The 25,829-nt window shown below is 35.2% G+C and overlaps 1 protein-coding gene across 1 annotated transcript in view; it reads left to right on the plus strand.

Annotated features, from left to right (window-relative positions):
- LOC123566099 (myosin heavy chain, non-muscle-like) overlaps positions 1 to 25,829 on the plus strand; it is a 183,160-nt gene that overhangs the window by 130,215 nt on the left and 27,116 nt on the right. The window contains exons 34-38 of the mRNA XM_053549186.1: positions 1,941 to 1,975; positions 4,186 to 4,226; positions 5,331 to 5,481; positions 11,324 to 11,843; positions 25,496 to 25,570. Of these exons, the coding sequence (XP_053405161.1) occupies positions 1,941 to 1,975; positions 4,186 to 4,226; positions 5,331 to 5,481; positions 11,324 to 11,843; positions 25,496 to 25,570 (822 nt within the window). The remainder of the gene's footprint in view (positions 1 to 1,940; positions 1,976 to 4,185; positions 4,227 to 5,330; positions 5,482 to 11,323; positions 11,844 to 25,495; positions 25,571 to 25,829) is intronic.

The raw sequence follows: 25,829 nt of genomic DNA on the forward strand, positions 1-25,829 counted from the left end.
TTAATGTTACATAAAATTTCACAGAAGTTCATGTGAAATGAAATATCACAGAATTTCTTGCACTATAAAATGTCACCATGTGTATATTTTGCTATTTATTTTTTTTGTCCCTGAAGGGATGTATTATGTTACACCCTGTCCATCTGTCCATCCTTAAGCAATTTCATGTTGGCTCTGTAACTCTTGAACCCCTTGAAGGATTTCAAAGAAACTTGACACAAATGTTAACCACATAAGGACGACATGCAGAGAGCATGTTCTGGATGGCTTGCTCCAAGGTCATTGTCACGCTTAGGGATCAAAGGTCATACGAGTGTGTTTCTTGTCCGCTTTGTAACTCTTGACCCCCTGGAAAAGAAGGATTTGAAAGAAACTCAACACAAATGTTTACCACATCGAGACGACATGCAGAGCGTATGTTCTGGATGGCTAGCTTCAAGGTCAAGGTCACACTTGGGGGTCAATAGTCATATTACTGTATTTAGTGTCCACTCAGTAACTTTTGAACTGCTTAAAGGGTTTAAAAGGAACTTGGCACAAATGTTCACCACATCGAGACGACGTGCAGAGTGCATGTTCTGGATGTCTTGCTTCAAGGTCAATGTCAAACTTAGGGGTCAAAGGTCATCGCTCTGTAACTCTTGAACCCCTTGAAGGATTTTGAAGAAACTTGACACAAATGTTCAACACATCGAGACGATGTGCAGAGCACATGTTCTGGATGGCTAGCTACAAGGTCAAGGTCACACTTAGGGTCAAAGGTCATACCTTTGGGCATATATTGCTCGGCATTGCAGTGCTCTTTGCTTTGCATTGCGTTTGTTTTCTTTTTTTCAAACATTGAATGACTTAAATAAACAGTATTTTTGGCAGTTGTTTAAATTTGAGTTTTAAAGCTAAAAAAGTAACAAACATAATTATAAAATGATGCATTAATCATGAGATACTGCACTTTACACATATAATATATCTGTCTGTGTGTTAGATATATCTGCAAAGGGACTATATACTGTCTAGAAAATTGTAATAAGACCTCTAAGAAGGACTGACAGTAATTGCATAGTAGGAGTTTTAATCTATTTTGTTTTTCACTGGCAGTAAGTTTATATTTCAAGAACATTACTTTAGAAAGAAGTTATTATCTGTATTTAACTTAATATAAAAGTCGACAGTATGATAATTTCTGTATATTGAGTTTATTTTTTTGATATGGTACTATGTGGGCAGACAATTATTTGACCATCACCTTTGAGCAACTGACCCTAAAATTTAAAAGTATGTTCCCCAAGTGGTTCTTAATGGTTGTGTATAGTTTGAAAGTCATAGATGTTATCATTTATGACTTAAAAGTCCGGAAACCATTTTCAGACTCCCAGTTACTCTGACCTTGACCTTCGACCTACTGACATAAAAAACATTGAGGATCCTCATGTAAAGTCTGACTTGGAGTCTTGAAACAGAAATTATGTACCATGGACAGACATTATGTCCCCATTTTTCCTTTCTAAAATCTACTCATTTAAGAATTTCTGCCAACTCTTGTCAAAAGAAGCACTGGTATATACTATTATCAAAAACTAAATAAAATCTAAATCTGATCAACTACAGTCAAGGACTATGTCACTAGGTTAAATAATTGAAAACCTTTGTTAGTGTTGTACCTAATTTTAAGTTAAGCATGGTCAGAATGTTAGTTGTAGTGAATGGTTGGTAAGATTGGATAATGTGTTATCTGGGGTAAATACTAGATCAGGTGAGCCATACAGGGCCATCATGGCTGACTCTCCTTTTACATTCAGGAAAAACGATTTTTTTGCCTAAATATTAAAACTTCTGGTTAATGTTTGTTAAATTTTTACTTCTTTTAATATGACATTACGGTACATTTTTAATATTATTAAGAGCATACATCAATACTTTTCCTTTATTTTTATTTTCAGGAAAGTGGAGGACGGCAGTAAGGATCATCAGTCAGGTGAATATTACCTCCCTTTAATTGTTACAGATATAATCTCCCTTTAGTTATCATAAAAATGTACAAAATATTGTACGAATCAGTCTATTTTTGGTAGAAAAATGAGTCTTCTTGTCAAGGTCACAGTGATACAATGAAGAAAACTTTATCTGAAGATGAAATGGTACCATCTTGTAAAATGTGTACAGGACAGACTTTGACCATAGTATTTTTTAGACTTTGTTACATATCTATTGATAATGAAACTGTTCTTTGCTTCATTTGTAATTGCTATAAAACTTGGGCAATAGAAAGACGAAACAAAATAAAACAATTATTTTTTCAAGCACTAATATTGTTTATTGATATCTGCACTAATATTGTTAATTGATTGTATATTAAATGACATTTTATTATTTAGGCAGTTATTGTAAAGAAAAGATTTTTTTTGGAATGAGATACCAAATTGATATATCACAGATTTTACTTACAAAGGTGAAGGTCCCTAGAGGTTGCCACTGAGACTAATCTATTTCAATATGTTATATGAAGAAGACAGTTAGTCTGGACCACAAAAGCAATCATCTGAAGGGTTGATCACAAAAACTTTTCATCTTTTCTGTTATTTATGCTCACATCAGCTTTGTTATTAGTTTTCAATTTTCTACCTGGATTGGATGAATAATGATTGTCTGCCTGAAAACTTTAATATTGGTGTATTGTATTAATTTTGTAGCACCAAACAAAATAATTTGTCTTTCATTTAGATAACATAAATTGCTGTATGACTGTCTCATTAAAGAATATTTACAAAGACCTACGTAAAGTTCTGCAGATTAATGTAAATTTCTGTATGTGTATAATTACAGTGGAACACCGCTCGCTCGAGCATCCATGACTCAAGTACCGGGCTCGCTCGAGCAATTCATGTGGTCCCGGCCGATTTCCTTCTATTTTCTATGCGAAATTACCACGGCTGGGTCGAGCACCGATAACTTGATCGCTCGAGCATGACATGTGATCCCTGTGTATTAATTTACTCTTTATTGCTTCTGGCGAACTCAATAATGAGATTAATTATTGATAAAAGGTTGAACGAAAGTTTTATTGATCAGATATAGATGAATAACTGATTACTTAAATCTTCTTTTCTGCAGGATCGAGAAGACTGTCATAAGATCTTAGTATTTTAATCAGCAGTTGTTTCATGCAAATGAAGGAAATAATATAGCCTTTTCATAAAATTGAGACGAAAATTTTGATATGCACTTGTTGATAAATAAAAATAAGAAGTCCTAGTTGTTTCTTCACATGTGCCATTTACAAATTAACGTATTGAAACGTCTATCATAGATAACGTTTGTAATACGTTTTTTTTAAATGTCACAAGCATGTTATTATTACGCATCACCGTTTAATCTGCAAATGGTCGTGATGACAATTGATATTGGTAAAACAAACCTTTTTTTTTCTTATATTGGTCAGTGTTTGGGTCGCTCAAAAGCTTGGATAACTCGAGCATTTTGCTCATCCTCTTGCGACCTCGAGCGAGTGGTGTTTTACTGTACACAATGTTTAATTACCATATACATCGTATGAAGTCATTTAGTTTCATGGGCCTGAAATTTCATGGTTTTGATCAGAACAGTTAGTTCATGTGGATATTAATTCATGGATTTCAAGTATAGAAGATCAAATGAATGGGATTTCGGCTTGTTCATTAGGGTTTAGTTTTGTCAATGAACTCGTCCATGAAAAGTAATTATTCTCAGTATATAGTATCATGATAATTCATAAAATAGTAAACATTTTGTAAAAAGTTTTGCTGCTGAAGATGCTGTGTTTTATTGTCAACAAGAGAGCCCGCTGTCCATGGCTCACACCCAGCCAAATTATACTAGAAGCAACCCCACTAATGGGCCCTGGGTACCTGCTCCGCAGCAACTCCAACTATGAATGCCAACTCCAGCATCAGCAACTGTCTATGCAACCTTACACTTGCCTCTAGCTTCGCCAGCATGACTTTTAATACACATTTAATATTTTCAAGTCTGAAAACAAGTTTCCAGTAATATTGAGGTGTCATGTTACACATTTCAGAATATGAGACAGTGAAATGACCTTTAAGTCACCTAACTTTATATATAATAACAACTACATGATTTTGTCCAAAGCCAGAGTATTTTGTTTCCAGAATGATGTTTATTAAAATGTTATTGTCATTTTTAAAGGAGGCGTATCAAGTGTATTTATAGGGAGATCACGAAGTCAGGTACATTAACTTATTATTTCTAATAATTTTCAAGAAGCATTAAATCGTTACCAACTGCTTTAGGAAAAAATATGTGAACAATAGAAAATATATATCTACATTCTTTTACAATTATACAGTAACTACATTTTATGTGCAATTTGCATTTGTTAAATTACATAAAAATATTACAGTATTTTTATCTTGCTATACAGTTAATTACAAAAATCTACAACTTCAATCTCAGTTTTCTTTACACACACAAGAATTACACAGTCATATAAACAAGCTAGTATATAGGTCGACCATGTTTTTTGAGCCGTGACTAATTTATGCAGGACAGTTAATTTGCTGAAAAAGGGTAAGAGCATAAATGTAATACATAGTAAGCGGTATAAGTTATCGATAAATGTAAATGAATGCATGGCCCAAAGGATATGGCATTGGCTTAACAAACTTGCTTTTCCAGGTTCAAGCCTTGGTAAGTTCACATTTTTTAAAAAAAAAAATTTTAATTGTTTGTTTCAATAAACATTGCACGAGGAAATTGTGCAGTTCATTGAACAATTAGTTAATGATCACAGTGTTAGCTAGTCAAAAATACAGGTGAAGTTGAAATTATGTGTCATGAATTAAATTGAAATAAAAGTAGCAAAATATATTAAAATATAGAAACAATGAAAAAAAAAGTAAGTCAAATATTATTATTAAAATATATAAAATGGTTTAAAAAAAAAATAAGTCAAAGACTCTTGACTAAAATAAAAATAAAAATAATGTATACTAGAAAAAAAATACGGCCGTAATCTGGGCTTAAACTCGCACATCACGGTTTGTAATCATTACACTCTACCAATTGCGCCAGCAATATAATCAAGTTCATGGCAAACAAAAAAAACATATCAACTTACTCTACAGAGGTTTTTCAGCCAGGTATGGACCGAATATCAATATAACCAAATTGAAAAAGTGTATCATTCCGTCACGGCTCAAAACACGGGGCCGAACTATACTGTCTTGCATAGGCAAATAGAAAGAAAAAACAGTCAAGAAAAAATGGTGATATAATGCATAATACAATCAAGTACGTCATGTTTGAAATGAAATATGAATTTTCTAATACAGGATAGGGGGAGTGACATTATTAAACGACTGCAACCTGCAGAGTCGTTGTTTAAACGTGAGTCTCGGTCATTAACTAAAACCTCGACCGAGTCTGACACCTCAGAAGGTATTGAAGTAGTTCCTGGGAATTATGGATCTAAATTTATCTCTAGTAAGTCTGGCAACTCTGACAGGCTTATGGTTAAGGGACATAACTCTAATCTAAAGTAGAAAAATCTCCTTATCTTTCAATTGAAATGTGTACCTAAGATTAAGGTACTGTAGATATGTAGAATTTAGATTTAGATTTAGTTGACAACATTTTTTCTTCCTTAAGTGTCTGATACTTAATGTAGATGTTTTAAGACTTTTATTATATGTTTTATCCATTTAAAATAATCTTTCTTTTGTTTTATGTTAGGAAATATATTTTGGGGTTTATTTCCACCAAATTATTGTAATTTTTTTTACAATGTTTGAAGGATTTTTTTCTCAACAGGGTTATGTCCTCATTTAGCCTGTACTTAGGAAAAGTGTGTGGATGCTAAGCTAAATAAAGCTTCACAGCCATGTTGCTAGCATGTTTCACCAAATACCATCTTAATATAGCTCTCATTTCCATCCATACATCCGTTCCTCTGTTCCGGGAAAACTAATACCATCTGAACCTAACGGTTTCCTGATTAACTGTCACATCAAGTTTTCATTAGTTTTGTTTACTGATTAAAGCACCCACCACCAAAATCCAGGTCCCTGTATTTACTTACAAAGGGCTGCAGGCTTTCATCAAACTTACAAAGCTTTCTAAGCCAGCATATTTGAGAGGCCCTGCTTTAATAAAGTGCTTTCATGAAGGGTTTGTTGTTGAAATTATATACAAGTTTGTGGTAGCCAGATTAATCTATTTGCTCTTGCTATGTGTTATAAGGGTTACTTCATTCTGTAAATTACAGTAATATAATAAAGGCTTATAAATAGTGCCATATTACTCTTGGAGGCAGATATTTAGCTATAAGCTGATAAGTGTTTAGTGTTATGAATATATTTAGTCATAATGGAAAGGTTTTGCTGAAACTTTACAGAAATAATGGCAGTGATAAGATACATTATTAAGTATTTTACAGCAGATTTTCAATGAGATCATGCAGTGCAATAGCACTGAAAATTAAATAATGATTGAAACTGGGTAAAAATTTTGTTAAAACAGGGGTGTGGAAATCCCAATATTTTTCACTTGTCCACGGACAAACGAGACTTAAAAATCTACTTGCCCGCACTCAAAACTTACTTGCCCGGATTTTCAACATTTTAGCATGCAAATAATTCTTTATTTTTGACAATAATCTACAAGTAGTAACAAAAGCAAACATAATAAAGTATAATACTGTAGCTGTTCATGTTTTACAAAAAGTCTGATACGTATAGCTCAGCAGGATTCCATCTTATTCTTTGAACTATTATTTCAACACACTATTCACTATGATAACATTCGTGTATTAACTCTACATGAAAGTTTTAACATTTGATTGATATACCAGTTACAATGTGATTAGACTTGGACAGACCTTAGTTTGAGATAACAAATCAACAGTTGTTTGCAGACGAAGTTGTAACAACGAATTTGTCCAAAACTTTGTGATAATTGTTTACGTTTCCGGTTTCTATTCGCCGAGTTACCGTGTGCAAAAATCACACGAGATCGTGACAGGGAACCAATCACAATGCAGAGAAAGAGCTGCTATATTTAGACGCAGTATGGTTTTTCCCAAATCTGGAGAAATCGAGAGGACCTCGGCGGGTGAAACATCCGTTTCGTACGTCAAATTCTTTCATAAACTCCATAAACTTGAAGCACTGTTCAGCTTTTATAAATTTTTCTTTCCTTTTTTCATTTCAAACCAGAAAATTTGTGCTTGTCCGCGGACAAACGGAATGCAAAAACTCACTTGTCCGCCGGCAAAAAGTCCCGAGTCGGACAAGTCGGACATAGGAATTCCACACCCCTGGTTAAAACCATTAAAAAGATATGGAATTTAAAACAAAACAAATATACTTGTTTCTTTTACATTTAAGATCAAATGGATCTTTTGCTGATGCACACCAGATTTCACATTTTCTCTAGATATATTTAGAAGGCAAGGAATATAATAATAATAATAATAATAAACAAAGATTTTATTCAAAAGAATGTAGATATTTGAGTTATATTTTTTCAATCAAGGGTTGCTATCAACGGACTTGACAGCATCCTCCAAATATTTGCCTGTTCTGTATCATTCATTTTCAGCTCGCCTCTGTGATGTTGGATGTTATAACTGAGTAACTGTTATATTCAAGCTGTGATTTGGTTGCATAATAACATCACACTTTCAGTTTCTTTTGTTTAACAGGGAAGCTGATATGAGCCGCGCCATAAGAAAACCAACATAGTGGGTTTGCGACCAGCATGGATCCAGACCAGCCTGCCCATCCGCGCAGTCTGGTCAGGATCCATGCTGTTCGCTAACAGTTTCTCTAATTCCAGTAGGCTTTGAAAGCGAACAGCATGGATCCTGACCAGACTGCGCAGATGCGCAGGCTGGTCTGGATCCATGCTGGTCGCAAACCCACTATGTTGGTTTTCCCATGGCACGGCTCATATTATAATTATTGTTATGCTTTGTGTCTTTTCTCTATTAAAATACAGTTATAAAATCTCACAAGCATGATTGTACTTGAAATGTGAAATACATGACACTTAAATACTTAAATTGCTTGGTGCCTATTTTATTTCTCTTGGATCGATTTATATTAGACCTAAGAAGAAAATAGTATGTTTCTGGTAGCCTGACAGACCTTGTGTTTTGACCACCTTTGGTTTTTTTTTTTTTCAGTTTTTTTTTTGTCCATCTCCTTGCACACAAAATATAGATATTTTGTTAACTTTCGAAGTACAAGAATTTTTTTCTTGAAACCTGACTGATAGACTGTAGGTTATTGGAGTATATGCAGGTTCTTTAATTAAGTTTCAGTGTAAAAAATGTGGTTTCTGTGGCAGCAATTATGACAGATACCCCATTCAGTGGGAGGACATTTTTCTATAAGAAATAGTCTTGTTTTTCTTGTAACTGTAAAGACTGTGTGAATCAGGTTGGCAGCAAGAATAATATTATACAACAGAAATTCAGCAGTGAGCTACTTATGCCTTTAATAGCAGAAAAAAAGTTTTAGTTATCCTTCACCTTTTTTCTAACTTACCAATTATATGTGCCATCTTAGACGTAATGACATCTGTTGCTAATATAACTTTGTTGCTATATAATGAAATCAGCTAGACAGGATTATTGGATTACAAAGTCATTGTGAAGTGTTAAATATCATCTTTAATATCAAAGACAAGTACCCAACATCATTGGTGATTTGGTATGAAATGAAATTGTAGCATTTCTTTGAAAAATCTATAGCTGAATCTTGTCTTGTAGAAATTTTGAGTTTACGCCCACGGACGTCTCCAAAGAATCTTTTTCAGCAGTAACAAATTGTCCTCGATGATATCTGCATGAAGTGATAATGTTATTTCCTTTAGTCTCTGATACATTTTTGTATCATTATTGTATTTAATAATGACACATAATAACAATGTTTTGTTTAAGCCTTTTCTTTTGTTAAGCAAAAGACATTAAACATACAGAATAGAACATACAGAATAGAACATACAGAATAGAACATACAGAATAGAACAATACAGAATAGAACATACAGAATAGAACAATACAGAATAGAACATACAGAATAGAACATACAGAATACAAGTCAGCTTCCCAGAGAATTCTTGGAAAAGTTCTGAAAAACACTGGAGAAATAATGTTCATGGTTTGAATTGCCTTGAAATGTCATTTTACAGACATATTTCAGGCTGTCACAGTTTCTATAGGAGTCAAACTATGAACCAAATTTGTCTTATATTTATTTATATGGTCATTAAATGATTGAAATTTCAAAACATGGGCAGTTTATTACAAGGGTTCCTTCATTTTTGCTGAGATTAACAAAATTCAGAGTATTTCTAGGAGCTTTAAGAAATATATGACATATTTGATTGTTGATAAATTAATGTGTAATATATTACAGAGAAGAGAAATGATTTCTAAAGACTGATTACTTAATTCTCTTGACTAATATCACAAAATTTTGCATGAGAATTCATGATAATAATTATGTTACGTTAAGATTATAGTAGTCTTCAAGCTCAGTTTGGAAGCTTTCTTTTGAACACATTTCCTTCTTATTTGAACATTTTCATCTTATTTTTTAGCTCACCTGTCACAAAGTGACAAGGTGAGCTTTTGTGATCGCGCGGTGTCCGTCGTCCGTCCGTCAGTCCGTGCGTGCGTGCGTGCGTCCGTAAACTTTTGCTTGTGACCACTCTAGAGGTCACATTTTTCATGGGATCTTTATGAAATTTGGTCAGAATGTTCATCTTGATGATATCTAGGTCAAGTTCGAAACTGGGTCAAGTGCCATCAAAAACTAGGTCAGTAGATATAAAAATAGAAAAACCTTGTGACCTCTCTAGAGGCCATATATTTCAAAAGATCTTCATGAAAATTGGTCAGAATGTTCACCTTGATGATATCTAGGTCAAGTTTGAAACTGGGTCATGTGCCTTCAAAAACTAGGTCAGTAGGTCTAAAAATAGAAAAACCTTGTGACCTCTCTAGAGGCCATATATTTCACAAGATCTTCATGAAAATTGGTCAGAATGTTCATCGTGATGATATCTAGGTCAAGTATTAAACTGGGTCACGTGCCATCCAAAACTAGGTCAGTAGGTCTAAAAATAGAAAAACCTTGTGACCTCTCTAGAGCCCATATATTTCACAAGATCTTCATGAAAATTGGTCAGAATGTTTACCTTGATGATATCTAGGTCAAGTTTAAAACTGGGTCACGTGCCTTCAAAAACTAGGTCAGTAGGCCTAAAAATAGAAAAACCTTGTGACCTCTCTAGAGGCCATATATTTCAAAAGATCTTCATGAAAATTGGTCAGAATGTTCACCTTGATGATATCTAGGTCAATTTCGAAACTGGGTCACATGCCGTCTAAAACTAGGTCAGTAGGTCAAATAATAGAAAAACCTTGTGACCTCTCTAAAGGCCGTATTTTTCATGGGATCTGTATGAAAGTTGGGCTGAATGTTAATCTTGATGATGTCTAAGTCAAGTTCGAAACTGGGTCACGTGCGGTCAAAAACTAGGTCAGTAATTCTAAAAATAGAAAAACCTTGTGACCTCTCTAGAGGCCATATATTTCATGAGATCTTCATGAAAATTGGTCAGAATGTTCACCTTGATGATATCTAGGTCAAGTTCGAAAGGGGGTCACGTGCCATCAAAAACTAGGTCAGTAGGTCAAATAATAGAAAAACCTTGTGACCTCTCTAGAGGCCATATTTTTCATGGGATCTGTATGAAAGTTGGTCTGAATGTTCATCTTGATGATATCTAGGTCAAGTTCAAAACTGGGTCACGTGCCTTCAAAACTAGGTCAGTAGGTCAAATAATAGAAAAACCTTGTGACCTCTCTAAAGGCCATATTTTTCATGGGATCTGTATGAAAATTAGTCTGAATGTTCATCTTGATGATATCTAGATCAAGTTCGAAACAGGGTCATGTGCAAATAATAGAAAAACCTTGTGACCTCTCTATATGGATCTTCATGAAAATTGGTCAGAATTTTTATCTTGATAATATCTAGGTCAATTTCAAAACTGGGTCACATGAGCTCAAAAACTAGGTCACTATGTCAAATAATAGAAAAAACGACGTTATACTCAAAACTGGGTCATGTTGGAAGAGGTGAGCGATTCAGGACCATCATGGTCCTCTTGTTTTTCTATTGTTATTTGGTTTAGGGGAAAACACGCAAGATTTAACCAGGTAAGTATTTTAGATTTTCAGAAATTATTTTGAACTGTAAGACATATGGCTATTAAGTACATTTCTCAGTTTCTCAGTTGTTGTATTTTGTAGAACAAATCAAGCGGAGCCAAAGTGAAAAAGGTGGCGATAGGTTACAGAGTCTAATTTCAAAGTACCGTGGATACAGCGATGCAGGGAGCCAGCCAGAAAGGAAAATAAAACCACTCTCAATTTCACCTAGTAGTAAAATGGGATTAGTCACAAAGGGGAGAAGTTTTGGGCCAGCAGCCCCTAAAACAGATAAAGAGGTGAGTGGTGAGGACACTGAGTCACGTGTGCAAGAATCTCACTTTCCTTTTACCTCATCACATTTAGCAAATTCTGAATCTTACGCTCAAAAAAATAGTCCTGTTTTGCAAGATAGTAGTGCCAAAGATATTGAGGTGCCAATTGAGAGAGTTGAAGCTGCTGGACAAACTGAAATGGAGGGTGGATTGGAAGGGGGCCGGAATGGGGAGACAGGCACAGAGGGACAGGAAGAAGCTGAAATGGAAACGGACGATGACGATGATGAAGAGGATGAGGAAGAATCAGATTCTGAACAAAAAGACATAGATAGACTCATTGACAGGTAAATATTAATTTTGAATGTTTTTTTATATTATATAGAGTTACTGTACAAAATTTAGGTATGATTGTTTATTTCATAGTTTTAGTTGTTTTTTTTTTATTCATCATGGAAAGATATTAACAAATTAAAATATCTAGTTGGATTAAGCGTACAAACTGAATCAAGAGGAAATGTACCATATAGCACAATAATTTGAGACAAGAAAAATCGGAAGATATATCTGAATATAGAAAAATGAAGTGGCTTTCTCTTGTATGCTTAAATTGGTATAAAACTACAGTTTTGTAAAGGTAGAAATACATAGAAAGCTTCAAATTGTTGACTTTATTCTAATCAGATTTATCAAATTGTTTCTAATGGGTACCAGTTCTCTTGACATCATTAATGTTATTCTTTTATAATAACAACCAATAATCACAACCTTTATTCTCAAGATTTGTGTAAGATATAGTGAGTTCAATTTTACTGTATTTCTATCATGGAGGATGTATATTTTAATATCAAGGATTTTGAAAAGCTCATTATCATATGCATGTCCAGTAGTCTCATATAAAACCTGTAGAGTTAGTTTTGTTTATGTATAGTCATGTATCTCTGGTCATCATTCCTTTTTCTTTTCTCTACCGTTATCTTGAATGTCTCCTTTTTCAGTTTTGTGAACGTGACACAAAGTTTCTGTGATGAAATAATGTCACATTTCTACTTCTCCCTATGAGAAATTTCATATGTGCAGGTTCACTGAACTAAATGAATGTTTAACTATTGATGTTTGCTATGGAGGTTTGCATACCGTCCATGAACAGGCTCAATCAAACTAACACTTTTGTCAGTGGCTACCAGTGGGTTTTGATTAATGGGGTTTTGATTGAAAGGCTGATGAAAGGTTTAATGCTTGGAGATTTTATCTGGAGCATTGGGAATATGGATGATTGTTCAAGGTCTAAGTTGTTATATTTGACTCTCAGATTTAATTTTAACTTCTTGAAATTTTTGATTTACCTAGATAGCTAAGAAATCCAGAGATTGGGAGTTTGTGATGTCTGGATTTACTCATCCTCCACCAGTTTTCTGTGTTTGGAAGTTGTTAAGATCCAGGAATAAATACAGAGACACTCCAAGGTTAATTGACAGCGGTAACATGACCAAAATACTGTTGACCAGAAAAAGTAAAATTTAATGACAACAAAGAGACAAATCATCAAATGTTGCATGTCTGTTTTCAGATTGACTAGGAAATGTTTCCATAAATAGTTATATCTAACAAAGATCAAAGGACACAAATATTCTTAATTGTCTCATAGGTTGTGTTTTATTAACAGTCTGATTGCTTAAAGATACCAGAGTTATATGAGACTCTTACATTCCACAGGGAAAGGTTCCTACTACCTCCTCGCACTGTTGTTCCATTTGGAATAAGTATAAATGTCACGCAGATATTGATAGGTGATAAAAATAACCATTTTCACCAGCGTAAATTCCCTTGACAGAAGCAAAATCAATGTCAGTGTGACCATGCTGTTTTTGTTTTTAGCTCACCTGTCACGTAGTGACAAGGTGTTCTTTTGTGATCGCCCATCGTTCATCCATCGTCCATCCACAATTTCTTGTGAACACGATAGACATCACATTTTGCAATCAATTTTAATCAAACTTGGGCACAACTTGTATTGGCATAATATCTCTGTTTCTGTTTTGGCTTGTGAACATGTTAGAGACCACATTTTGCAATCAATTTAAATTAAACTTGCACACAACTTGTATTGTCATAATATCTGGGTTCCTTTCAAAAACTGGCCAGATCCCATCATGGGTTCCAGAGTAATGGCCCCTTAAAGGGCCAAAATTTGCTATTTTTGATTTTGCAGCCATAATAGAGACTTCAGTTTTAGTTTTATTTGATACAAACTTGCAAAATATCTTTAACAACAATAGAACTTGAATTCCATGATGAATCCATTGGATCCAATCATAGGTTCCGGAGTTACTGCACCAGATTGACCCCTAAAATTTGTTATTTTTTACCTTGTGAACACGATAGAAGTGACCTTTTACATTTGATTTTAACCACACTTACACACAACTTAAGTCACAATAAAATCTTAGTTCCTTTCGAAAACAGGCTAGATTCCATCATGGTTTCTAGAGTTACTGCCCCTAAAAGGGGCATAATTTTCTATTTTTGCCCTTTCAGCCATATAGAGGTTTCACTTATGCTTTGATTTGATACAAACTTGCACATAAAGTTTATCTTGATGATCTCTAGGCCAAGTTAGAAACTGGGTCATTTGGGGTTAAACACTAGGTCACCAGGTCAAATCAAAGGAAAAGCTTGTTAACACACAAGAGGCCACATTTATGACCCTATGTTCATGAAACTTGGGAAAAATGTTTATCTTGATGATTCCTGTGCCAAGATAGCTAGGTCATATGGGGTCAAAAACTAGGTCACCCTGTTAAATCAAAGGAAAAGCTTGGCCATATTTATGAGCCTATCTTCTTGAAACTTGGAAAGAATGTTATCTTGATGATTCCAAGACTGATTTTAACAGGTGAGCGATATAGGGTCATCATGACCCTCTCATTTGTTGGGGTGTTTTTGTTTGTTTGTTTTTTTTGCTTTTTAGAGAAATTTTCGTTTGATTTGTTTTAAACAAAGTGAAATTGAGTGGTTTATGAATATTGGAAGAACATCTGCAACAAGGTTCTCATACAGTTAATAGTCAGATACATAGGTGGGTAACATTTCCCAGGTGTTTTTAAATACATTTCACTAGGTTTCTGCTGTTTGAAAATTAAAATTACCTGATAAGGCCTCACCAAGTTAAGAAGTTGTTCATCAGATTTGCTGCTGGTATTTTTGTAAGCGTAAATATTTTTTGATGCATGTCACTTCTCTGTTTGCCTATTTTTCCTGTTCAAAGTACAGAATGACATTGTGTAAATGACAGTTGATGGGGTAAGAAATTCAAAGTTATTGCTTCTTTTCACTTGGTCTAACAGTTATGCATGTTAAAAGGAACCCTTGTTTTTTAGTTCATGGTGAATAATTGTTAATATAAAAGGGTTGTACTTTCTATTTTAAGGGTTTCTTTAGTTTGCCAGAACAACAAAAGTGTATTTCTTTGCCTCAAAAACAAAATCTAACATTTAAATTTATATTTCACTATTCGCCACAATTTTTAGCTCACCTGAGCACAAAGTGCTCAAAGGTGAGCTTTAGTGATCACCCTGTGTCCGGCGTCCGTCATCGTCCGTCTGTCCGGGGTCAACAATTTGACTGTTAACACTCTAGAGGTCACATTTTTGGCCCAATCTTAATGAAACTTAGTCAGAATGTTACCCTTGATAAAATCTTGGACGAGTTTGATATTGGGTCATCTGGGGTCAAAAACTAGGTCACCAGATCAAATCAAAGGAAAAGCTTGTTAACACTCTAGAGGTCACAATTTTGGCTCAATCTTAACGAAACTTTGTCAGAATGTTACCCTCAATAAAATCTTGGAAGAGTTCGATATTTGGTCATCTGGGGTCAAAAACTAGGTCACCAGGTCAAATCAAAGGAAAAGCTTGTTAACATTCTAGAGGTCACAATTTTTGCTCAATCTTAATGAAACTTTGTCAGAATGTTACCCTCAATAAAATCTTGGAAGAGTTCGATATTTGGTCATCTGGGATCAAAAACTAGGTCACCAGGTCTAATCAAAGGAAAAGCTTGTTAAGGTAGTTCTGCATGTTTGATAAACCGGAAGTGATGGCGTAACGTCATTTATCCGGAAAACGTAGAATAATGCCTGGATTCGGCGTACGGAAACGAAAATCAGTTTATGAGTTAAGGGCAACCCGTGAGTAAGTGTACTGAAATGGCACTGTTACTATCTTTCTAAAGTTAAAATATGATATTAAACATCTTACACGTTAAATAATTCAAAATAATGTCTTAAAATTAGCTTAAAATAGGCGGTTCACTTTAATCATAGCCAGATATCTCAAAAATAAGCACACGGACCTATACATTTTATTTTACCATATTATAGGCCATATGTTTATTTACGACTGTTAGAAGTTTCATTAAAATCTACATTGTAGAAAAATTTCTATTCGCGAAAATGTTATGAAAATTGCGTTTTTCCCATAGAGTCCCATTATGAAAAATTGCGTGAGGTCGAAATTTTTCAAATCAGTCTAGCAAAAAATCAAGCACACGACCCTATCTTTTTTATTTGCTGAATTTTCTCAGTATATTCGGAAGTTTTGAAAGATCAGAGTTTAATCAAATTCTACATTGTAGAAAAAATTTCGATCCTAATGTGCAGAACTACCTTAACACTGTAGAGGCCACATATATGACTATATCTTCATGAAACTTGGTCAGAATGTAAATATTGATGATCTTAAGATCCAGTTTGAATCTGGGTCATGTAGGATCAAAAACTAGGTCACCCGGTCAAATCAAAGGAAAAGCTAGTTAACATTGTAGAGGCAACATTTATGACCGTATCTTAATGAAACTTGGTCAGAATGTTAATCTTGATGATTTTTAGGTCAAGTTTAAATCTGGGTCAGCTGGGGTCAAAAGCTAGGTCACTAGATCAAATCAAAGGAAAAACTTGTTAACACTCTAGAGGCCGCATTTATGACTGTATCTTCATGAAACTTAGTCAGAATGTTAAACTTGATGATCTTTAGGTCAGGTTTGAATCTGGGTCATGTGGGGTCAAAAATTCATGGGGTCAAATCAAAGGAAAAGCTTTTTAACACTTTAGAGGCCACATTTATGACTGTATCTACATGAAACTTAGTCAGAATGTTAAACTTGATGATCTTTAGGTCAAGTCCGAATCTGGGTCATGTTGGGTCAAAAACTAGGTCACAGGGTCAAATCAAAGGAGAAGCTAGTTAACACTTTAGAGGCCACATTTATGACCATATCTTTATTAAACTTGGTCAGAATGTTAATCTTGATGATCTTTAGGTCAATAGGTCAGGTGAGCGATACAGGGCCTTCATGGCCCTCTTGTTTCATAAAGAGAATCTGATGAACACCTTTCAATTTGTAGTGGCGTAAACTTCTTTTGAACAAAAGTGTGTAGGTGTAGCGAATGAAGAAAAGTCTTTTATTATTAGCTCACCTGAGCACGAAGTGATTGTGGTCAGTGGTTGTCTGTTTCCTTTAAACAACATCTCCTAAACAACTAGGCCAATTTTGGTTGAACTTCACAGGGATGTTCCTTGGATGGTCTTCAAAGAATGGAAATACAGAACTCTGGTTGCCGTGGCGACTGAAAGGAAAAACTTGCCCTGCCTCAGGGGTCATGCACATGGTTTAAAAAGACTTGTATAGGGAAAAACCTTTTTATGCTCCCAAAGGGAAGCATATAGTTTTTGAACCGTCTGTCTGTCGGTCTGTCAGTCTGTCGGTCTGTCCGCAATTTTTGTATCCGGTCCATATCTTTGTCATCGATGGATGGATTTTCAAATAACTTCCCATGAATGTGTACCACAGTAAGACGATGTGTCGCGAGCAAGACCCAGGTCTGTAGCTCAAAGGTCAAGGTCACACTTAGACATTAAAGGATACTGCATTGATGGGAGTGTCCGGTCCATATCTTTGTCATGGATGGATGGATTTTTAGCTCACCTGAGCACGAAGTGCTCAAAGGTGAGCTTTAGTGATCACCCTGTGTCCGGCGTCCGTCGTCGTCCGTCGTCCGTCCGTCCGTCCGTCCGTCGTCAACAATTTGACTGTTAACACTCTAGAGGTCACATTTTTGGCCCAATCTTAATGAAACTTGGTCAGAATGTTACCCTCCATAAAATCTTGGACGAGTTCGATATTGGGTCATCTGGGTTCAAAAGCTAGGTCACCAGGTCAAATCAAAGGAAAAGCTTGTTAACACTCTAGAGGTCACAATTTTGACCCAATCTTAATGAAACTTGGTCAGAATGTTACCCTCCATAAAGTCTTGGACGAGTTCGATATTGGGTCATCTGGGGTCAAAAACTAGGTCACCAGGTCAAATCAAAGGAAAAGCTTGTTAACACTCTAGAGGTCACATTTTTGGCCCAATCGTAATGAAACTTGGTCAGAATGTTACCCTCCATAAAATCTTGGATGAGTTCGATATTGGGTCATCTGGGGTCAAAAACTAGGTCACCAGGTCAAATCAAAGGAAAAGCTTGTTAACACTCTAGAGGTCACAATTTTGGCCCAATCTTAATGAAACTTAGTCAGAATGTTATCCTTATAAAGTCTTGGATGAGTTTGATATTGGGTCATCTGGGGTCAAAAACTAGGTCACCAGGTCAAATCAAAGGAAAAGCTTGTTAACACTGTAGAGGCCGCATTTATGACTATATCTTCATGAAACTTGGTCAGAATGTTAATATTGATGATCTTAAGGTCCAGTTTGAATCTGGGTCATGTAGGATTAAAAACTAGGTCACCTGGTCAAATCAAAGGAAAAGCTAGTTAACACTGTAGAGGCCACATTTATGACCATATCTTAATGAAACTTGGTCAGAATGTTTATCTTGATGCTCTTTAGGTCAAGTTTAAACCTGGGTCAGCTTCGGTCAAAAACTAGGTCACTAGGTTAAATCAAAGGAAAAGCTTGTTAACACTAAAGAGGCCACATTTATGACTATATCTTCATGAAACTTAGTCAGAATATTAAACTTGATGATCTTTAGGTCAAGTTCGAATCTGGGTCATGTTGGGTCAAGAATTAGGACATGGGGGCAAATCAAAGGAAAAGCTTGTTAACACTCTAGAGGCCACATTTATGACTGTATCTTCATGAAACTTAGAATGTTAAACTTGATGATCTTTAGGTCAAGTTCGAATCTGGGTCATGTTGGGTCAAAAACTAGGTCACGGGGTCAAATCAAAAGAAAAGCTAGTTAACACTGTAGAGGCCACATTTATGAACATATCTTGATGAAACTTGGTCAGAATGTTAATCTTGATGATCTTTAGGTCAATAGGTCAGGTGAGCGATACAGGGCCTTCATGGCCCTCTTGTTAAATAACTTGGCATGAATATGTACCACAGTAAGACGACATGTCGCGTGCAAGACCCAGGTCCGTAGCTCAAAGGTCAAGGTCACACTTAGACATTAAAGGATAGTGCATTGATGGGCGTGTCCGGTCCATATCTTTGTCATCAATGGATGGATTTTCAAATAACTTGGCATGAATGTGTACCACAGTAAAATGACGTGTCTCGCGCAAGACCCAGGTCTGTAGCTCACAGGTCAATGTCACACTTAGACGTTAAAGGATAGTGCATTGATTGGCGTGTCCGGTCCATATCTTTGTCATCCATGGATGGATTTTCAAATAACTTGGCATGAATGTGTACCACAGTAAGACGACATGTCGCGCGCAAGACCCAGGTCTGTAGCTCAAAGGTCAAGGTCACACTTAGACGTTAAAGGATAGTGCATTGATGGGCGTGTCCGGTCCATATCTTTGTCATCGATGCATGGATTTTCACATAACTTGGCATGAATGTGTACCACAGTAAGACAACGTGTCACACCCAAGACCCAGGTCCGTAGCTCAAAGGTCAAGATCACACTTAGACGTTAAAGGTCATTTTTCATGATAGTGCATTGATGGGCGTGTCCGGTCCATATCTTTGTCATTCATGCATGGATTTTAAAATAACTATGCATGAATGTGTGACACAGTAAGACGACGTGTCGCACGTAAGACCCAGCTCCGTAGGTCAAAGGTCCTAAACTCTAACATCAGCCATAACTATTCATTCAAAGTGCCATCGGGGGCATGTGTCATCCTATGGAGACAGCTCTTGTTAAAAAAATTCTTGTCTTAAACGATAAGGCCCAGAGCTTAGATATTTAGGTTTTGGCATGCTCTAGTGGTTCTCTAACAAGATTGTTCAAATCATGGCCCTGGGGTCAATATATGCCACGCCCTGGGGGTCCTTTGTTTTTTTCATTGACTTATAAAGGAAAATTGTCTAAAAAATTTCTTGTCTAAAACCATTAGGCCCAGACCTTAGATATTTGGTATTAAGTATTGTCTAGAGGTCAGATATCAAGTTTGTTCAAAACATGACCCTGTGGTCTACTGAACCTGCTGACCTACTTTCTTGTTTTTGAAGCTGCAGCATAGAAATTTGGACCTTGCATATAATTTTTGATATAGATTTCAATACTCATCTTCAATATTTTTAACCCTGACCTACTGACCTACTTTCTTGTTTTTGAAGCTACAACAAAGAGATTTGGCCCACTTGTCAAACTTGTATAATTTTGTAACAGATTTCAATTGTTATCTTGAATAATCTTTACCATGACCTACTCACCTAGTATTTTTGTTTCTGAAGCTTTAGCAAAGAATTTTTTTCTAGCAAGCAAGTCAACTCAGGTGAGTGATATAGGGCCATCATAGCCCTCTTATTGTGATCTACATGTTTGTGTATCTATTTTTAAGGGACATTTTGCTTTGAAAAGGCTGTTCTAATTGATAAGAACATAACACCTGTAATATTACCTGAATACTTTCTATCCTTAATCTGTCTCAAATATCAGTGTTTAATATTAGTTTTCCATAAGAATTTTAGAGGTTACCTTAAGACCTTGATGATTATATGAAAATTTTCTGTAAATTAAATATGGAAATTAGTGAAGAGTTTCAGCCTTGGGAGGCTCATAAGATGATCAGAGAGCTCATCTTGAGACAGCTAAATGATTACTTTTTGTCACAAACCATAAATTATCTTGCATGTTGATTTAAATCTTAAAGGAGAAAGTATACACATCAGTCTGTCTTTGTCATTATTATCAACTTCTGTGAAAAACTATAATACTGTGAGTATGAAATTTTGTGTTTTTGGCAAAATTGACTTTCATATGTGGGTTTCTACTAAGGAAGACGAATGAACTGGAGTTTTACATGTTTCTTGGGATTTGATTTTTAGCTCACCTGAGCCAAAGGCTCAGAGTGAGCTATTGTGATCACCCGGCATCCATCCACACTTTCCTTAAAACAACATCTCCTAAACCACAAAGCCAATTTTGATGAAACTTCACAGGGATGATCCTTGGATGGTCTTCTTTAAAAATTGTTCAAAGAATTGAATTCTGTACAGAACTCTGGTTGCCATGGCAACCGAAATGAAAAATGTTAAAAATCTTCTTGTCCAAAACCACAAGGCCTAGGGCTTTGATATTTGGTATGTAGCATCATCTAGTGGGCCTCTACCAAGATTGTTCAAATTAACCCCCTAGGGTCAAATATGGCCCTGCCCCAGGGGTCACATGGTTTATATAGACTTATATAGGGAAAAACTTTGAAAATCTTCTTGTCCAAAACCATAAGGCTTAGGGCTTTGAAATTTAGTATGTAGCATCATCTAGTGGGCCTCTACCAAGATTGTTCAAATTATCCCCCTTGGGTGAAAAGAGGCCCTGCCATGGGGTTCCCTAGTTTTACATAGACATATATAGGGAAAAACTTTAAAAATCTGAAACTGCAAGGCCTATGCTTTTGATATTTGGTATGTTGCATTGCCTAGTGGTCTGCTACCAAAATTGTTCAAATTACGCCCCTGTGGAGAAAGAGGCCCTACCCTGCGTGTCCCAAGTTTTACATAGACTTATATAGGAAAAAACTTCAAAAAATCTTCTTGTCTGAAAGTTCAAGGCCTATGCCTTTGATATTTTGTATGTATTATTGCCTAGTTGTTCTCTAACAAGATTGTTCGAATTATGCCCCTGAGGTGAAAAGAGGCCCCACCCTAGGGGTCACTTGATATATGAGTTATATAGGAAAAAATACTTCAAAAATTATCAGATCATATTTCCTAGACTGTTTAATTATATTTATCTGATGACCCCAAGTGATAATGGTCACCCGACTGTGACCTTGACCTACTGACCTTCTTTCTTGTTTTCCAAGATACAACCTTGAAATTTGGATGACATGTACAGTTTTGCACACTTATTTGAAAACTGACTTTCAGTGACCATGAATATGACATACTGACCTACTTACTTGTTTTTAAAGCTTTAGCAAAGAAATTTGTTCAAGCAAGCAACTTAACTCAGGTGAGCGATATAGGGCCATCATGGCCCTCTTGCTTAGTTCGTCATTTGTATAATCCATGGAAATTAGAATATCAAAGATTTCAGAATAACTGTACTTCATGCAGTGTTTTTCAGTATATATATATATAGTTTTATCTTTGCTGCATATAATGTAAAATTCAGTTATACTGTTTCCAACTACTAAAAATACAGTCCTTTTCCTCATAACTAAAATTGCAAAATGGAAATAGAATATCTATCAATGTTGCAACGGGTCGGTAAGTTTCATATAAATAGGCCATGTGTAGCCAGCGTTTTCATTACGATTATCTTTGCCATCATGTCAAACTATGGCAAGGTACGTTTCAGTACAGATAACTACGTTTAATGCGTTTAACTACGGATGAATAAGTTTCAACCAAGTTGGACTAAAGTCACGCTCAGATGGCTATGAATCGCTCAAACTTTTGTGCATGTTCAAAAGTTGGAGAAACTTGCAAGTTTGGGATAAGTCTTGAATACGTTTTGACCAAGTGTTGGTACGGATTGATACGGATTACTACTTTCAGGTACGGATCGATACGGATTACTACGTTTCTGTCCGTGGCTAGACGTAGCTATCCCCGCCATATGTGTGACTGGGGTATTAACTAGATCAAAATTACTACTATCTGTTTCACAATCAGCTATGGGTATCATCTTTGGTTGGAAATGCTTCATACTGCAGTATAATCGTCTTTCCTTTCTGGTGCATCATAACAGCCTTATTATCACTTTCTCTTTCCAGTCCATATTAGATTTTACTAGGCCTGGATAAATTATGGTTCTTGCTTTTAAATTAGTCTTTATTTTCCACTCTGTTGATTGAATATTACTCTTTTGATAATGGTGGTAGTAAAATAACATTAAAACAATAACATTTAAAGTATTTAAACTCATTGAAAAAAAAAAGATAAAATGCTCAGTAGAATATCTTATTTTATTACAAGTCCATTTTAAAAAAACAAACGTATTATGTGATGGTGCTTGTGTCTGTCTATCCATCCATCATAATTTCTGTCTGTAGCATAACTTTATAACTATTTAAGGTATTAACTTTAAACTTGGCATATGGGTAGATAGCGATGAGACGACACGCTTGAACCGGCTCTGTAGGTCAATGATCAAGGTCACAAATTGAGCTAAAAGCTCAAAAATGTCCATCATATGTCTGAAGCATAACTTAATATCCATGCAAGGTATTACTTTAAACTTGGCATGTAGGAAGGTGGCAATAAGAGGATGTGCAGAGCATGTGAACTGGGTCTGTAGATCAAAGGTCAAGGTCACAAATAGAGCTCAGAGGTAAGAGCTGTCCGTCATATCTCTTGTCTGGAGCATTAACTTATTCTCTATTCAAAGTATTGACTTCAAACTTAGCATGTAGGTGGGGAATGATGAGATGATGTGCAGAGAACATGAACCTGGTCTGTAGGTTTCAGGTCAAGGTTACAGATTGAACTCAAATGTCCATCATATTGTACAGAGAATATCTTATTAACCATTCAAGGTATTGACTTCAAACTTGGGATGTAGGTAGGTGGTGATGAGGCGATGTGCAATGCAGTGTGCATGAACCAGGGTTATGGGTCAAAGTCACATTAAGGTACAATCTGCCCATCTCTTTTTGTGTCCAGAGCATATTTACTTAAAAAATATTAAAGGTGTTGACTTGAAACTTGGAATATAGGCAGGTGGTGATGAGACGATATGCAGCAACAATCTACATTACAAATATACCCCCCCCCCCCTCACATCCCCCCCCATCCCATTAACACTACCCCGCCCCCCGCCCCCCCCCCCCCCCCACCCCAAAAACCAAAAAAGAAGACATTTTTCATTCAGTTTCTGGCCCTTTAGTATCCTGTCATCTCCACCATACACATACCCTACGTATCCCACCCTATCACACTCCCAACCAAAAAAAAATCTTTTAATTTTTCTTTTTATTTAAATTTTGTTTCATTCCTCCTCTACTATAACCCCTCGGGCGTATATTGCCCGCTTAGTGGAACTCTTGTTGTTTTATTTGACATAATCATTGAAGTCCTGTATTACTGACATAAGATCAAACACAAGTTTCATAATATCTGATAATGGAGGGAAAAACAATAGTGGAAATCTGCTGTTGCAGCATTGTGGTCATTGATGTACAAAGAATAATCTGATTAGGTTTTAGACAAACAATAAATTAAACCTTACAAAGACCTTTAGACAGCATCTCTGATTATATGAAATTAATGTCTAATAGCTTTAAATTATATATATATATATATATCTGCCACAGATTCAGGAGACTGTATTTTGACCTGAAAGCAAAAGGAACCTGTAAATAATGCAAATTTGGGAGATAACATAGAATGAAACTTAAAGAACTTTTTTTCACAATCAAGTAAAATGTTTATAGTGCAAAGATTGGTTGCTGTGCATCATTCATTCTCAATATCTTTAGGGTTGATATCTTATGATTTCAGTTTACTGTAAAATCTTTTATTTTGCTTGCATAAAATTTTGTGATTTTGACTGAAATGGCTATATCATAGAAGTATTAATTCATGGATTTCAAAGTTCAAAGGTTAAAGAAATAATGATTATATGTGTTTGTTAGGATTAAATTTCATGGATTTACATTACCATGACCAAATATTAATGGTTGATTTACATAACCATGACTTTTAATGATTTCTCAGGATGCATAATCTTCTGTTCAACACTTATTAAGACGTTCTGTTTTCAGAATGTTTCAGTTTCTTATTTTGATTTGTTGTATCTCGGCTTCTGTACTCTGTTTTATTCTGTTACTTCTTAAATCTGCTTTTCTGTATCCTGTTGCTGCATTTTTATCTCCTTGACACTTGTTATATGGTATCTGTTTCTTTACAAAACGGAATGTATTTAAGCTAGCACTGTTATTTTTGTCAAGGTTGTTGCTGCCTAGGTTTTCAGTGTCAGTTGTCAAGACAGATTTCAGTCGAAGAAAATAAGCATGGATTTAACTTGTTTCAATTTTAAATGTTGAAGTGGCATTGCAAAGGAAGTAAAAAATTTATTTGGGATTTGTCAAACATAAGCGCGGAAAGATATAAAAAAAAAACTTCTGATAATCTATGTGAATTTATACCATCATCCACAGGCGTCACTGAACAGTCAATTTATTTTTCACTTCTATTCACAAAAAGTTATGTTTTAGTACCTATCATATTATTTTGGTATCTATGTTGATACATAGACATCTGTTATGTTATTTCAATATCTTGCGACTTAGCAAAATAAAAAATGTAATTTCAGCAGCAGTATCCGTGTTATTTCAGAATCTGTAATATTATTTCAGCATCTCTCATGTTTCAACATCTAACATATTACTTTATTATATTTTTAATGTTTTAGTATCCTTCATGATGTTTCAGGTTTTTTTTATTATTTTCGCATTTGTCATGTAATTTCATCATCTTTCATGATGATTCAGCATCTGTCATGTTATTTCATGCCATGATATATATATCATTTATCGTGTTTAATCTCCTGTTTTTATGTGTGATCTTCATCCTATTTAACAGTTGCTATAGAACTCACTTAGCATTTCTAAAGAAACTCAAGAAGCGTGGATTCAAGGGGCCTAAGGGAGGTAAGAAGTAGGTATCCTTAAATATATATTATCTCCCCTTAATTTAAAGCAATCAAATAAACATTATCTATCTCCCAGCTATAAAACATGCAAATGACTTCATCTACATCATGCACTCATAGCGATAGTTTTAGGAGCTTTTTATGTTGTACATGTTTTTTTTTACATTTTATTTAAAGGAACAAATATTTTACTAGAAATTTAACAAGAGATCAAAATTTATATGTAGTCAATTATAATTTTCTCACTTGTATTCTCTTTTCATT

Source organism: Mercenaria mercenaria, chromosome 8 (genome assembly GCF_021730395.1).
Source record: "Mercenaria mercenaria strain notata chromosome 8, MADL_Memer_1, whole genome shotgun sequence".
NCBI lineage: Eukaryota > Metazoa > Mollusca > Bivalvia > Venerida > Veneridae > Mercenaria > Mercenaria mercenaria.